The sequence below is a fragment of the Alligator sinensis genome, unplaced genomic scaffold (assembly GCF_000455745.1).
Source record: "Alligator sinensis unplaced genomic scaffold, ASM45574v1 scaffold839_1, whole genome shotgun sequence".
In the NCBI taxonomy this organism is placed as follows: Eukaryota; Metazoa; Chordata; order Crocodylia; family Alligatoridae; genus Alligator; species Alligator sinensis.
Window position 1 is genome coordinate 56,929 of NW_005841885.1, and position 13,135 is coordinate 70,063.

The window sequence follows — 13,135 nt, forward strand, 5'->3', positions numbered from 1 at the left end:
GAAGCAGCGAACCAGGCATCAAGTCTTGGAGACCCAGGAAAGAGGAAGGAAAGGCAGAAAGGACAAACTGTCACAGCATCCACAGGCCAAGCTCCCAGACCAGGGGTGAGCAATTATTTCGGGTGGAGGGCCACTTCCTGAGTTTTGGCAAGCCATCGAGGGCCACGACAGGCAGCCAGGGGCAGATAAATATTAATTTTCTAATTTTTTTTAGGGGCCCTGCAGGCCGGATAGAATGGCCTGGTGGGCCACATCTGGCCCCTGGGCTGCATTTTGCCCACCCCTGGCCCAGACCCTTCCCACTGCCCTGAGTACTCAAGACCCCCCAAGCTGGCTTCTTATTCAGTGTATTGCCCCTGCCTAGGCAGCCCAGGTGTCTGTGCCCACCTCCAGCTGTCACTCTTGCCTCCCTCTTCCCTGAGCACCCAGTCTGCTCCCACACATGCCAAGACATTGCAGTTAAGAGGCAGCATTCAACACATTTACTAAGAGGTCAGGTTATGGATTTGTACAGGATGGTTTGGATGGAGCCGATCCAGCCTCAGGCAGGGGCTTGGACTAGGTGACCTCTCTCTGGAAGTCCCTTCCAGCCCAACGCCTCTATGATTTCTATGATTTACGTCTGTAATAGGGTGTCACCAAACCAGTCACATCCTCCACTGCTTAGTGTAGTGGAAACTGCTGTCCAGCCTCTGCTCTGTGCACTGGGAATTGGGTTCCTATAGGGCATAGGCTAAGCCAGGGGTGGGAGATCGGGCGCTGCAGTTGCTACTGGAGCGCCGTCTGGGGCTCTGTGCCTCTCAAGCAACAGTGATGCTCTAATGCTTCCCTGCTCTCTTCCGCAGATGGGATCCACAGCGTGACAGCCCAGTGCGTCCTGCGTGTCATCATCATCACAGAGGACATGCTGGCCAACAGCATCACGGTGCGCCTGGAGAACATGTGGCAGGAGCGCTTCCTGTCCCCGCTGCTCACCAGCTTCCTGGAGGGGGTGGCCACCGTGCTGGCCACGCCCAAGGAGGACGTCTTCATCTTCAACATCCAGAATGACACGGACGTGGGGGGGGCTGTGCTCAATGTCAGCTTCTCGGCGCTGGCGCCCCGCGGCCGGCACTTCTTCAGCTCCGAGGAGCTGCAGGAGCAGCTGTACATGAAGCGCATGGCACTGACAGCGGCCTCCATGCTGGAGGTGCTGCCCTTTGATGACAATGTCTGTCTGCGGGAGCCCTGCCAGAACTACATGAAGTGCATCTCCGTGCTCAAGTTCGACAGCTCGGCCCCCTTCATTGCCTCCCCATCCACCCTCTTCCGGCCCATCCACCCCATCACAGGCCTGCGCTGCCGCTGCCCGCAGGGCTTCACCGGGGACTACTGTGAAACTGAGATCAACCTGTGCTACTCCAACCCCTGCCGCAACGGTGGTGTCTGTACCCGCAAGGAGGGCGGCTACACCTGCATCTGCCGCCAGCACTTCACAGGTGAGGGCCAGTGCCCAGCAGGCAGGAGTGGCTCCTGTAGGTGTCCATGCTACATGGTCAGGCCTGGTGGTGGGTGGGGGAAGAGCTGGAGAAAGGCATCTCTGTTTTCCTGGGATAAATAGGCCACTGGGTTTGTGCTGTTACCTTTCCAGCAATAGCAGGGCCAGTTGGTTGCCTGTAAAGGAGCCAGAGTTGGAGGGGAAGCAGGGCATGGGGGCAGGGTACCCTCATTAGACCATCACAGCAGCACATCAGATTCCCATTGGGAACAGCCCCAGACCACAGACTGGCTGGATTGGGGTAAATCTTAGTCCCTCCTGAAACTGTTCTGCCAGGCCCTGTCTGCCCTTCCCATGCTGGCAGGAGCCCCAGACCCTCTCCATGCTGTTCTGGGACAGCTTCAGCCCCATGGAGACCCAGTGGGATAGCTCAGTACTGGTGTAAGGCCAGCCTGGGGGGAGGGTGTGGGGGCCAAGCCGTCTCTGACTACAGGTGTCTTCCTCCCATGCTGGGCAGAGCCTGGTGCTGGGCAGAGCCGCTCCTCGTCTGCCAGGCAGCTGAGCTCTCTGCTCAGGCCCCTGGTGGTGGTGCCAGCCCTGGGTAGGCTGGCTCAGCCACAGACTGTCTCCAGCGCTGCATGGTGCCGGGGTTGGGGGGGGGGGGCTAATTACGTCAGATAGAGCTGATTAGCAATCCCTCAAATTAATTATTTTTCTGTGCCCTTACACTGCTGCTGGTTGAGGGGTAGCCTGCCTGGAGCAGCACTGCGTTGTTGGAGGGCTGATAGGGCTGCCATGGTGAAGGAGCCTGTATTTCCCTGGTGTGAAGGGAGTAGTCGGGGGGGATGCTGTCACAGATTTGTGTATCCTGGGGGCTTCGTTGTGTAAATGCTGCCTCACCCACCCCCTTCAGCTGGAGGCGGCAGGTGCAGGCTCCCAGCAGCTGCCAGTTGGATGGACCTTTGCAGCAAGGCTGGGATTCTCTGAGGGCTGCAAAGTGCCAGCACCCCTGGGAGGGGCACCTGCCCCTTGTCCCCCTCACGTCTCTCTCAACCCAGTGCCTTCCCCGTGGTGGGGAATGTGAGTGGAGTGGGGAGTGGTGGAGGCAATGGCTCCTACCAGCATCGCTCTCTCTGGTCTGTCTGGCTGCAGATGTTCTGGGCAGGCCCGCTGCCCTGGTCCCATCTGACACAGCCCCCTCCCATGGCCCCTGGGTCAGGCCCCTTCCCTCCATGGCTGCCTCTGGCCCCGGGATCCTGGCCAGTCGGGGAGTCAACATCCGCTCAGGACCTCTGTCCTCTGCCACAGCTGCAGCTTCAGGTTGCACCAAGAGCAGCAGGGACATTTCTGGTGGAGCCTCTGGGCTGCGACAGTCCCAGGGCTGCTGGCAGAGGGCCAGATCTGTCATCCCACATGAGGGACCAGGCCCCAGCGAGGCTCCCCAGAGCTGTTTAGGTCATGAGGGTTGGGCAGAGTCCCACAGAGCACCAGCATGCAGGTCACTGAGGGGCCAGGTGGGGGGCGAGGGAAGGGGGAAAAGGAAGGCTGGGAGGTGGGGTCATGGTGGCTTCTCCCTGCTGCCAGAGGTACTGGGCACTGCTGAGCCAAGCTGCCAGCATCCCCTTCACTTGGCAGGGACTAGAGAGGATGGATCCCACCAGCCATCACGGAGGGAAGGGATGAGACCAAGACCCTTATCTGGGTGCAGACGCAGCTAGGTCTGTGCTGCAGGGCCAACCCGGGGACTGGGGACAGCTCCAGCCTCAAAGGGACTGAGGAGCACTGGACTAGCTGGGAGGTTAGAATCAGGTGGGAGGATATTGCCAGGGAACTGGGGCAGAAGCAGGTGCTGGGGGCTGGAGCGTGGGACCCAGCTGAGTTTAGGGGAGGGCTGTGAGGCCTGGACTAAGGGAGACATGGGATTGTGATAAAGGCCTGGTGGTTTTGCAAGCTGAGGGTGGCAGGGCCCAACAAATGGAGATGTTCCTCTGGGTGGCTTTGTGCCGCTCCCCCAGCTATGCACCAGCTTCATGGAGCGGCAGCACCAGAGCCCAGGCTGCAGGCGGAGACAGCGGCAGGCGGCAGGTCCCTTGGCTGGCTCCCAGGCCTGTCTGTCGTGTCTCCCGGGGTGGGTGGGAGTGCGGTGGGGGAGGGGGCGGCAGCTGGCAGGGTTGGAGCAGCGCAGGCTTGCTGACTGGTGAGATAAGCAGAGTCAGTGGTAATTAACCCCTGGGTTTGAAGCATGAACAGGCATTAGCCCAGGGGTTAATGAGCTCATTTTCCTGTCACTTCCTGCTGCTTCCCATCCCCCTTTCCCCGTGCACCCACTGTCAGGCAGGGCCCAGGACTTGGAAGCCAGGACTGGGTGGAGCCTGTGAGCCCCAGGGAGGCGCAGTGGGACGAGGCTGCTCCCCCGCGGGTCGGCTAGTGCCAGCTAGCATGGTGCTTAAGTGCCCTGGAGACCTCCTCTTCAGCCCCCCCTCCCAGCCCAGCTCTTGGCACTGCTGCTGGCTGCTCCTGGGCCCTCAGGGCTGGCTGTAATGGGCCAGCTGAGCTTTGCCGTGCTGTGGGGAGGGGTGGTTTCAGCCACACAAATTCCCCTGCCTGTGTGTGCATGGGGGACAGATTCCTCCAGAGTGAAGACATGCCCCAGACTCACTGCCTGGCCCCCCTTCGGTGCCCGCATTCCCTGGGACTCTGCTGCTCCCCATCCCTCACCTCTGCAGCCCCCACAGAGAAGCCTGAACTCACCCCTCCGACACAGGGGGCTGCCCCCCATGCCATGCTCCCCTTGGGGCAACCGTGGCCCTCAGCTCATGAGCTAGGCCTTGGCGTCACAGCTGCTAAATAGCTGTGAAGCTGTAGCCTGGTGCCTGCCCCAGGGTGGTGCTGGTATTGGGCTGGCTGGGGGTCCCCCCTGCACTGGTTCCCTTGGATGCCTGGTGGACAGATTGGCTGTGGCTTCAGGAGGGGTCCTGTGTGGCCTCTTGTTTCTGTGCTCCTGGGAAGGGGGTGGCTGCACGGCATATCACAGGTGGGAGCCTCCTGCTCAGTCCAGACCTTACTGGCTTGTGCAGATCTGTGTCTCCTGGGGAGCCGGGGCAGTGGGTCCTAGGCTGGATTCCAACTCCCCACCATTGTGCCCCTCCAAGTCTTGGGGCTGGAGTCGCAGGGAGACAGGGTGGGAAGACATCACTGATTCCCTCAAGGAGGCAGCGCGCAGGGCACTGTGGTTTCAGAGACGATGAGAAATGGCTGTTTCCAGGGAGGGAGAGAAGCTCTGTGAGCATGGCTACTTGTGCCAGAGCAGAGGCTGGGGTGGGGAGGAGAGACCTGGGTATGGGAACCCCATCCTGGGGAGGTGGTGACGAGGCTCCTTGGTGACCACATGGCAGCTGTGGGAGCTGGGACGAATGGGACCAGGATGGGGGGGGCTGGGTCAAGTCCTGTGTTCTGGCCGTGCACCAGGGAGGGCTGAAGGAAAGGGCTGGGGCAGGATGCAGGGCCTGGTACTCCCACACATTGGGTAGGGTGTTGGGAATGGCCCCTGACTGAACAGAGATGCAGGCTGGCTCCAGGGCTCTGGGTGTGAGAGATGGATGGGGCTTCTGGTTCTGGTGAGGCCCCAGCTCAGGGAGTGAGGGCCAGGGTCTGTTATCAGGACGGTCACAGTGACAGCCTGGTCAGTGCTTGGGGGCTGCGGTGATGTGAGCTGGATGGTGTCAGCTGCTTTCCAGCCACAGATGCTGTCACCACAACACCAGTACCCATCAGCCCTGCCCAGGGACCTCGGACCAGAGGCCGTTTGACCTCGGGCTGCAGCACCGTAATAGAGCAGCACATGAGGGGATCCTGTCCTGCCTCTGCCTGGGCCAGACCCGCCCTCAGTGATGGGGGCTGCCCAGCCCATGCCTTTCAGTGGCACTATATGCATTTCCCTGAGCTGCCCTGGGAGATGTGCCAGGAGAAGAGCTCACAAGGTGGGTGGCGGGTGGGAGGGAGTGTTGCTGCCCTTCCCTCCCTTGGGCTGCTCATCCAGGTGCCTCTCTGGAAACCCCAGCAGTCTCTGCCCTACAGTGGGGATGGCCATTCTGCACTGAAGCCATGGGCCATGTGGAGATGGCGCTGTGGTCTTTGTAGAGCTGGCAAGGTGAGGATCTAGTGATGGGCAGCCTGCCCCGTGTTCCCCACCCTGGCTCCCCAGACAGCTCTGCTGTTGCTGGTTGAGCCCAGCCCACAGGTCCTGCCCTGGTCCCTGCCAGCTCCAGCCTGCTGTGCTCAGGTTGACCCAGCCAGGCCAAGCGAGCTGCCCTTGTTACAACTATGCCTGCGGAGCCTCCAGCATGGGGAGCGGGAGCCTCATTAGCTGCAGAGGCATTCCCAGTCCTGCCAGAAAGCCCCACGTGCACTGGGGAGGGCAGCAGGGAAGAGCCGTTGTGGAACTGGTATTTCCTACGTCAGGGGCCACGGCGCAGAGTTCAGCTTGGGTGAAGTCTGTCTCCGGTCAAGTTCCAGCCAGGCCTTGACTTGCAGGTGGCACCGCCCAGCGGCCGCTCCAGCAAACACAGTGGTGCATTCGGCACAGGCCTGCTGGGGGAGTCCAAGATGGAAAAGGTCTATCGGGTCCTCCGGCCAGTTTCCCCCAGACCAGGGCAAATCACTGCCCCCAGCCAGGTGCCCAAACCACATGGGTCCCTGCTGAAGGTAGTGGGTGGAGTTTGCAGCCCAGGCATCTCTTCTGTACTGAGCCTGCCCTCAGGCAGATGGTAGCTGAGCTAGTCCCTGTCTCTTGGGTAAGCAGCCAGGCAGTGTCTGCCCTGCCTTGGCTGCATGCTGTATTCTCTGTGGATAGCAAAGGCTTTAACCCCTGCTCCACCCCTTTGCAATCCCTTGCAGGAGGGCTAACAGGTGCCTATGATCCACTGCAGACCCAGCAGCCTAGGATGTGGAAATGGGGCTGGGTTTTGGGAACTGGCTGCGGGGGCTGTGCTTCCCTGTCCATGTGCACAACTGGGTTCCCACAGTGACCAGAAAGGGAGACCTAAGGCAGGAGCCCTGGTCTGGGAGGGCAGAGCTGGCAGCTCCCCACTGAAAGGCATGTCCTGAGCCCCTCGTTCTGCTCTTCTCACCCCTGCAGGTGACAACTGCGAAGTGGACAGTCGCTCAGGGCACTGCATCCCAGGTGTGTGCCGCAACGGAGGCACCTGCACCAACTCTGCTGATGGCGGCTTCCAGTGCCAGTGCCCTTCGGGGGGCTTCGAGAAGCCCTACTGCGAGGTGACCACCCGCGCCTTCACACCCAAGTCTTTCGTCATGTTCCGGGGGCTGCGCCAGAGGTTCCACCTCACCCTGTCCCTCTCGTAAGTCCCATGGGGTCTCTGCCTGGCAGTGCTGTGCTGGGAGGAGTGGGAAAGTTAGCAGAGCTGCTGACCTGGGGCCTCACCAGTGCACGCACCTGAGCACAGGTGCACCCAGCCCTGTCCAAGCACCAGGCACACTGGGGTCAGCTCAGGCCAAGCTTCTTGTGATGTACCCAGGACTACCCACATGCTGGCCACCCCGCTGCCAAGGGCTCCCCAAGTACCGAGGGCCACTCCTGCCATGAGCTGCTGAAGGTCCTGGAGCCCACCCAGGCAAAGGCCCCACTGAAGTGCTGCAGTTCTGTTGGGGACAGGGACTCTGACAGTCCACCCGCAGCTCCCTGCACTCTGTGCATCCTTTGCTTCTGCAGTTCCACCTGCAGGTGTTGCTGGTGCTCCAGGCCTGCCCCGCTCCTGGAGGTGCTCTGGGAGTTAGGGCCATGCCCCCCACCCCATGGGAATGCTGAGCCCCTCTGAGCAGGGACTGCATCCCCCTAGGAACCAGCACAAGCGCTGCCAGCCTTGGCATCCAGTTCCTCCTGTGCAGCGTTTTTATGGGGACGACACTGGCCTCTAGTGGCTGCTTCCTGCAAAGCACAGATGGAAGGTCCTGTCCCCGGGGAGCTCTTGCCAGACCCAGACTTCTGCTCAGGGTTGGAGGGGACTGGAGAGGACAGGGCCCTGAGGGGGACCTGGCCCCCGGCACTTGGATGATGTGTCCCCTGCTCCACGTGCCAGGTTTGCCACCCAGGAGCGCAGCGGCCTCCTGCTCTACAATGGGCGCCTGAATGAGAAGCATGACTTCCTGGCGGTGGAGATCATCGATGGGCAGGTGCAGCTGAAATACTCCACAGGTGCGTGCAGCCTGCTGCCGGGGCCTCTTCACGTGTCTGCCTGCCTGTGAGAGGCAGGGCATGTGCCTGTCCAGCACAGAATGGCAGGAGGGTGCGTGGGTGGCAAGTGCACAGTTGTGTCGTGGCTATCAGTGTTGGTTGGAGCAGGGTGTGCAGAGGCGTAGGAGTGTGCGCATATGCATAGGACTCTGTGTAAGTGGGAGTGTGACTGGGGGTGTGACCCTGTATGTATGTGTGTGTGTGTGTGTGTGTGTACACATATGCTCAGATCCATAGGTGCACTGAAGCTAAAAATCACGTAATTTCTGGCTTGATCAAATCCCAGGGGAACATTAAAGCCCCTTTTTACTGCTGTTGCTTTCAGACTGAAGGACTCAGCTCTCAGCTTCATCGCGTGAAGGCAGGGAGCCAGCTCTGTCTTGGAGCTTATGTCCAGCTGATAACATATAAAATGCAAGCTCTTTTTCCTGGGAGATGCCAGCCTGCTGCACTGTGTGCCAGAGCAACCCCTCCCCCCTGGGGCCTCCATGGGATTTCATCAGATGCAATAAAACATGTTGCAAGAAGCTCAAGCCCTGAAAAAGCAATCAGCTTAAATAGAAGTCAGGGCTGATACCCCCTGCACCTCTTACAGTGGCTGTAACAGTGACCATGGAGCAGGGACACTGCTGTCCTGAGGAACAGGGACGCTGCTGTCCTGAGGAACAGGGACAGCACAGCAGCTACAGTTACTTAGGGGTTGGTGGAAGAAAAATGTTCAGGTGCTTTTCTGGGGCAGGAAGAGAGTGGTGGAGGCTGTGTGTGGATGGGAGAGTCTGTTGTTGGAGGTCAGTGGGGCTGTTGGGCTGCTCTTCTGCTCTGCATCACTATGTCAAGCCTACTCACAGGTATCTTTGCCATGGATATGGCCAGGAGTGTTGCCTGAGAAATCAGGGCAGCTTCTTTTTTGGGACTTCGCTACTTACTTACTTGGGGGCAGCATTGCATTGCCCAGTCCCGTTAAGGTGCTCCCTGTAGGGCTGAGCCCAGGATGCTCGTTGTGCTGAGAATTTCTTACTTCATCCCCTCACCTCCCACCTTTCGTCCTACTGGGACTCACTCGTGGCCTTAGCACCTGAGGCCTGCATGTTCCCCACTGAAAAACACCTGGATGAGGACTAAGAATGCCCCTTCTGGCCGATGTTCTGCCCGTCCTTCGACTCTTCCTGGGGGCAGCTTAGTGGGTCGAAGGCCAATGGCGAGAGGGTTGGAAGGAAGATTCAGGTAAAGGGAGAATTCTTTGCTGGGGATCCTGCCAGAGAGACACCAAAGCAAATAACTGGGTGCATCTACACGTGCCATGCTTTAGTAGTTCCTTTTGGAAGGAAGTACTAAAGAAAGTACTAAAGCATGGTGCAGTATGGGTGGTTACTGCACCGTGCGTGTGGCACACGGGTAAATTTCACTGCTACATTGCTGTAGCGGCACGCTATACCCAGGGAGCACACTTCTATGGCAACATAGCTGGTGATCACGTGTAGATGCACATGATCGCTACATTACCATAGTGTGTCATACAGCAATGTAGTGCATCGCTACGTCACCATAGGGCAACATGTAGATGTGCCCACTGTGAGCCAAAGAGCTGGGCCAGACCCTGCAACCAGAGAGACAGCTGCTCAGCCTCTCAGGCACTGATACACTCCAAGACTTTTGTGCATCTCAGCTGCCCCCTAGGAAGGGCATTGGCAGCATTCAGCAAATGCCTTGAACGTAACCTCTGCAAGGGAAGCATCAGAGAAGGCTCATTGAAGAGCCATGGGAATGACTGGAAACAGGCCTCAGAGGAGCACCAGCCATGTAGCTTATCCTGGAGGTGTTAAGGGGCAACTGGGGCATGCTCTGGAAGGAACAAGAATTTGGGAAGAGTTCTCCTTACTGAGGCTTGGTGAGATCTGGTGCCTGGAAGCTGCAGGTAGAAACATTTAAGCTGTACTGGTTTGTAACAACAGAGGTAGCATAGGCCCTGCCGGTGCCCCTCACTCCCACTCTACAGCCCCCCACTCTCGTCAGGTACCCCAGGGCCAGGGCCTGCAGCTCCTTGCCCCCCCACCCCAGCAGTGCCTGAGCCCTGGCCCAGCTTCTGCCCCCCCATCCCCATCCCTGACCCCCCAGTCCTGTCTCTTTCCCCACCAGCTGTACAGCCAGAGCAGAGCCCATGGTTGCTCGCTATGGGCTTGGGGCTCCCTGCCCTGCTGCCATTCCTCTGGGCCTCTGCAGCCCAGCAGGTGGGACCTGGCATAGGAGAGATCACCATGCCATGGCCACATCTGCTGATGTTGCCACCCCATTTGGGGTTGCAACCCACAGTTTGGGAACTGCTGTTCTAAGCTCTGCACTGAATGTGTTTCTAAATGACCTGCCTTGGTTCGAGTGCGGATTTGTTCCAGGCAGTGTTATGGCCTGCCCTGTGCTGGAGTCAGAAACAACAAGCCTCTTACAATATACAAGTCTCTAAATCTGTGCGGGGGGGTGCGTACATGTGTGCTACACATGTGTGTCACAGCACACATGCCACCACTGGTGCAGGCAGGCATGTGGAGGGATGGTGAAGGAGGTTACAGGGAGGCATTGGGGGGAGCATGTGCCTGGTTCACTGTCTGCACAGAGCCCGCTCATGATACCACACCTCTTTTAGCAGCGTCTAACCATGTGGTTCTTCGCAGGAGAGTCCAGCACCTTGGTGGCCCCGTATGTTCCAGGGGGTGTGAGCGATGGGCAGTGGCACACGGTGCAGCTCCTCTACTACAACAAGGTACGTGCCCCCTTTAAGTTACCTTGTTCAGCTGCAGGGCTGGCATTGGCAAGCTGCAGTCCTGGCACTGGGGCTTTCCCCAAAGCTGCATTTTGGGAGAGCCAGGCAGCACAGAGGAGCCAGAGGTTTTGTACAGGTGGCTAGCACTTCTCTGGGGGGCCCTTGGCCATCTGACAAGCTGAGTCTAGTTGACATGAGGCTGCTCTGATTCTCCTACCTAACACACCTGCCTTCTCTCCATCTGGGTCCCTCCGAGAGGCTCAGGCACAGGGAAGGCAATCCAAGGCAGATGTCTTGGGCGGAGCAGGAACATCCTGCCTAGCTTCCTGGGGTGCAGCTCATAGGCATCTTCCCTGTGTGTCTCTGAAGAGTGCAGTCCGTGCTGTGCCTGCCTGCACCCCTCAGCTTTGTGTGTTACTGACTCCCCAGGGGGTTGCTCCTCTCTTTGGCCACAGGGAATCCTTGTCCCTTTCCATCTCATTCCCTGTGCTGGGACAGGGTCCTTGCACTACACAGGGCACTGAGAAAGGATGCCAAAGTGATTGGCTGGCACTGGCAGCACTGTCATCTGTTCTAGTGGTCCATGGTGGGGAGGACTGAGTCATGGCCAGGTGGTGCAGCACTGTGCAGTCATTCCTTAACCTGAGAAGGGCTGGGGTGTGTGTGTGTGTGTGTGTGGGGGGGGGTCCCTGTGAGCACACGGGGGGAAATGGGCTTCCAGAAAGCCCTTCCTCATGTGTGAGTGGACATCCCACTCACCCTCAGAGCCATTGTGGGCACTGTGCCTGGGCTGCGTCACCTTAGCTGAGGGCTGATGCTGTGGCTCTTGGTTTCAGCCCAAGCTTGGCTCGCTGGGGGTGGTCCAGGGCCCCTCCAAGGACAAGGTGGCCATCTTGACGGTGGATGAGTGTGACACATCGGTAGCATTGCAGTTTGGCAGCGAGATTGGAAACTATTCCTGTGCGGCGGAGGGGGTGCAGACCAGCTCCAAGAAGTGAGTGTGCTGAGGACTGGCTCTTCTCCCTAGAGAGGAGAAGGGAGGGCAAGGGAGGGGCTGGGGGGTGACACTCAACTGAAGGGAGCTGTAAACTCACCAAGCTCCAGCTGGAAGGAGCCACTGAGAGCATAGAACATACCTGCTTGTGTGGGTGGTGCCAGGGATGGAGGTGCCAGGGACCCAGATGTGCCCTTCAGTGCTGGCTGCCTCAGTTTTGTCCGCATGCCACATACCTAGCTGGGAGGAAAGTGTAAAGGGGTAAAGGGGGCTGTGCTTTGTGTCCCTGTGATAGTGCTTGATGGCTGGCCCAGAACCCGAGCATGGCACTACTGCCGCCCCCCCACCTCACAGTGCACCTCTGCTGTCACACCCATCCCCAGCATACAGCAACCAGCTGGCTGATGCCCTGAGGGAGCCTGACCCACACAACGTGACCAAATTCTCCCTCCTCACAGACTCTCTCTTCTGGCAGGTCCCTGGACCTCACTGGGCCCCTGCTCCTTGGAGGGGTGCCCAATCTGCCCGAAAACTTCCCTGTGACACACAGAGATTTTGTGGGGTGCATGAGGGACCTGTACATCGACAGCAGACGTGTTGACCTGGCTTCCTACATTGCAAACAATGGAACCTCTACAGGTAGTGCGGGAGTGCAGCACTTTGGGTCTCAAGCAGGACCTCAGGGGACCGTGCACTTTCCCTCTCTCCAGGCAAAAGGGGCTGGCTTGGCAGCCCAGGGCAGGGCATCTGCTGTCTACAGGGTTGTGCTGCAACTAGTGATGATAATAGTAGCATGGGTAGCAGCAGTTCCTCCCCTGACCCCTTCCCTGCCCTGGATGTACCTTCTCTAGGCATGAAGGAGGAACTCGGTCTCTTTAGCTCCTGAGGCCTCTCCCAAGGCTGCCTGCCAGAGTGACAGTGCATGCCACTTGCATGGATGTCCTCTATGAGGTGGGTGAGGAGGTGATTTTCACCCTTGCTGGCTCCTCCAGGCCAAGGCTGGCCCCCTCAAAGGACTCATACATAAAAGGCTCTGTGTCTCACAAGAGCTCCTGGCCCACCCAACCAGTGCTTCCAGATGCCACACAGTATGGGCCCTTCTTCCCAGGCACCGAGGTGGGACATGCAAAACCAGCCTGTCCTCAGGGATCCTGGGGAGAGTCACGCCAGCCCTCTGCTGCCTTCCTGGCCTGGCAGATTAAGGGGAAACACCCTCAGCCCTTGTCACAGGACAGTGGGCAGGGCCTGCGCTTGTGGAGGGCTCTGGTCAGGCTGGTTGTTCTGAAAAGCTGGTGAGATTCCTCATCCCTCCACTTGCTCAGGGCCTGGGGCAATGCGTAGGGGGTGCACGCAGGTGCACGTGCAACCCCTGTGCATGGCAGTGCACCCCCTGCAAAAAGGCACCACCAACACTGTTGGTGGCGCCTGCGGGCAGTCGCTGCTCGCCACCCCGCTGGCGGCACCGTCTGCAGGTGGTCCCTGATTGCCCCTGGCTGCTGCCGATGCTGTCAGTGGCACCTGCGGGTGCTTGCTGACCTGTGGTCGGTGCTTGCCACCCCTCCCCCCTGCCGCCGACAGTGCTGGCGGCATCTGTGGGAGCTCCCCGCTCGCCACTGGGCTCCCGCTGCCACCAGTGGAGCCATGCCCCTGCAGCCG

The 13,135-nt window shown here is 59.3% G+C and overlaps 1 protein-coding gene across 1 annotated transcript in view; it reads left to right on the plus strand.

Moving 5' to 3' along the window:
* CELSR3 (cadherin EGF LAG seven-pass G-type receptor 3) overlaps positions 1–13,135 on the plus strand; it is a gene marked incomplete at its 5' end in the record, with an annotated part of 59,632 nt that overhangs the window by 18,255 nt on the left and 28,242 nt on the right. The window contains 6 exons of the mRNA XM_025196803.1: positions 846–1,478; positions 6,615–6,837; positions 7,576–7,691; positions 10,397–10,485; positions 11,322–11,479; positions 11,955–12,118. Coding sequence (XP_025052588.1) covers positions 846–1,478; positions 6,615–6,837; positions 7,576–7,691; positions 10,397–10,485; positions 11,322–11,479; positions 11,955–12,118 — 1,383 coding nt within the window. The remainder of the gene's footprint in view (positions 1–845; positions 1,479–6,614; positions 6,838–7,575; positions 7,692–10,396; positions 10,486–11,321; positions 11,480–11,954; positions 12,119–13,135) is intronic.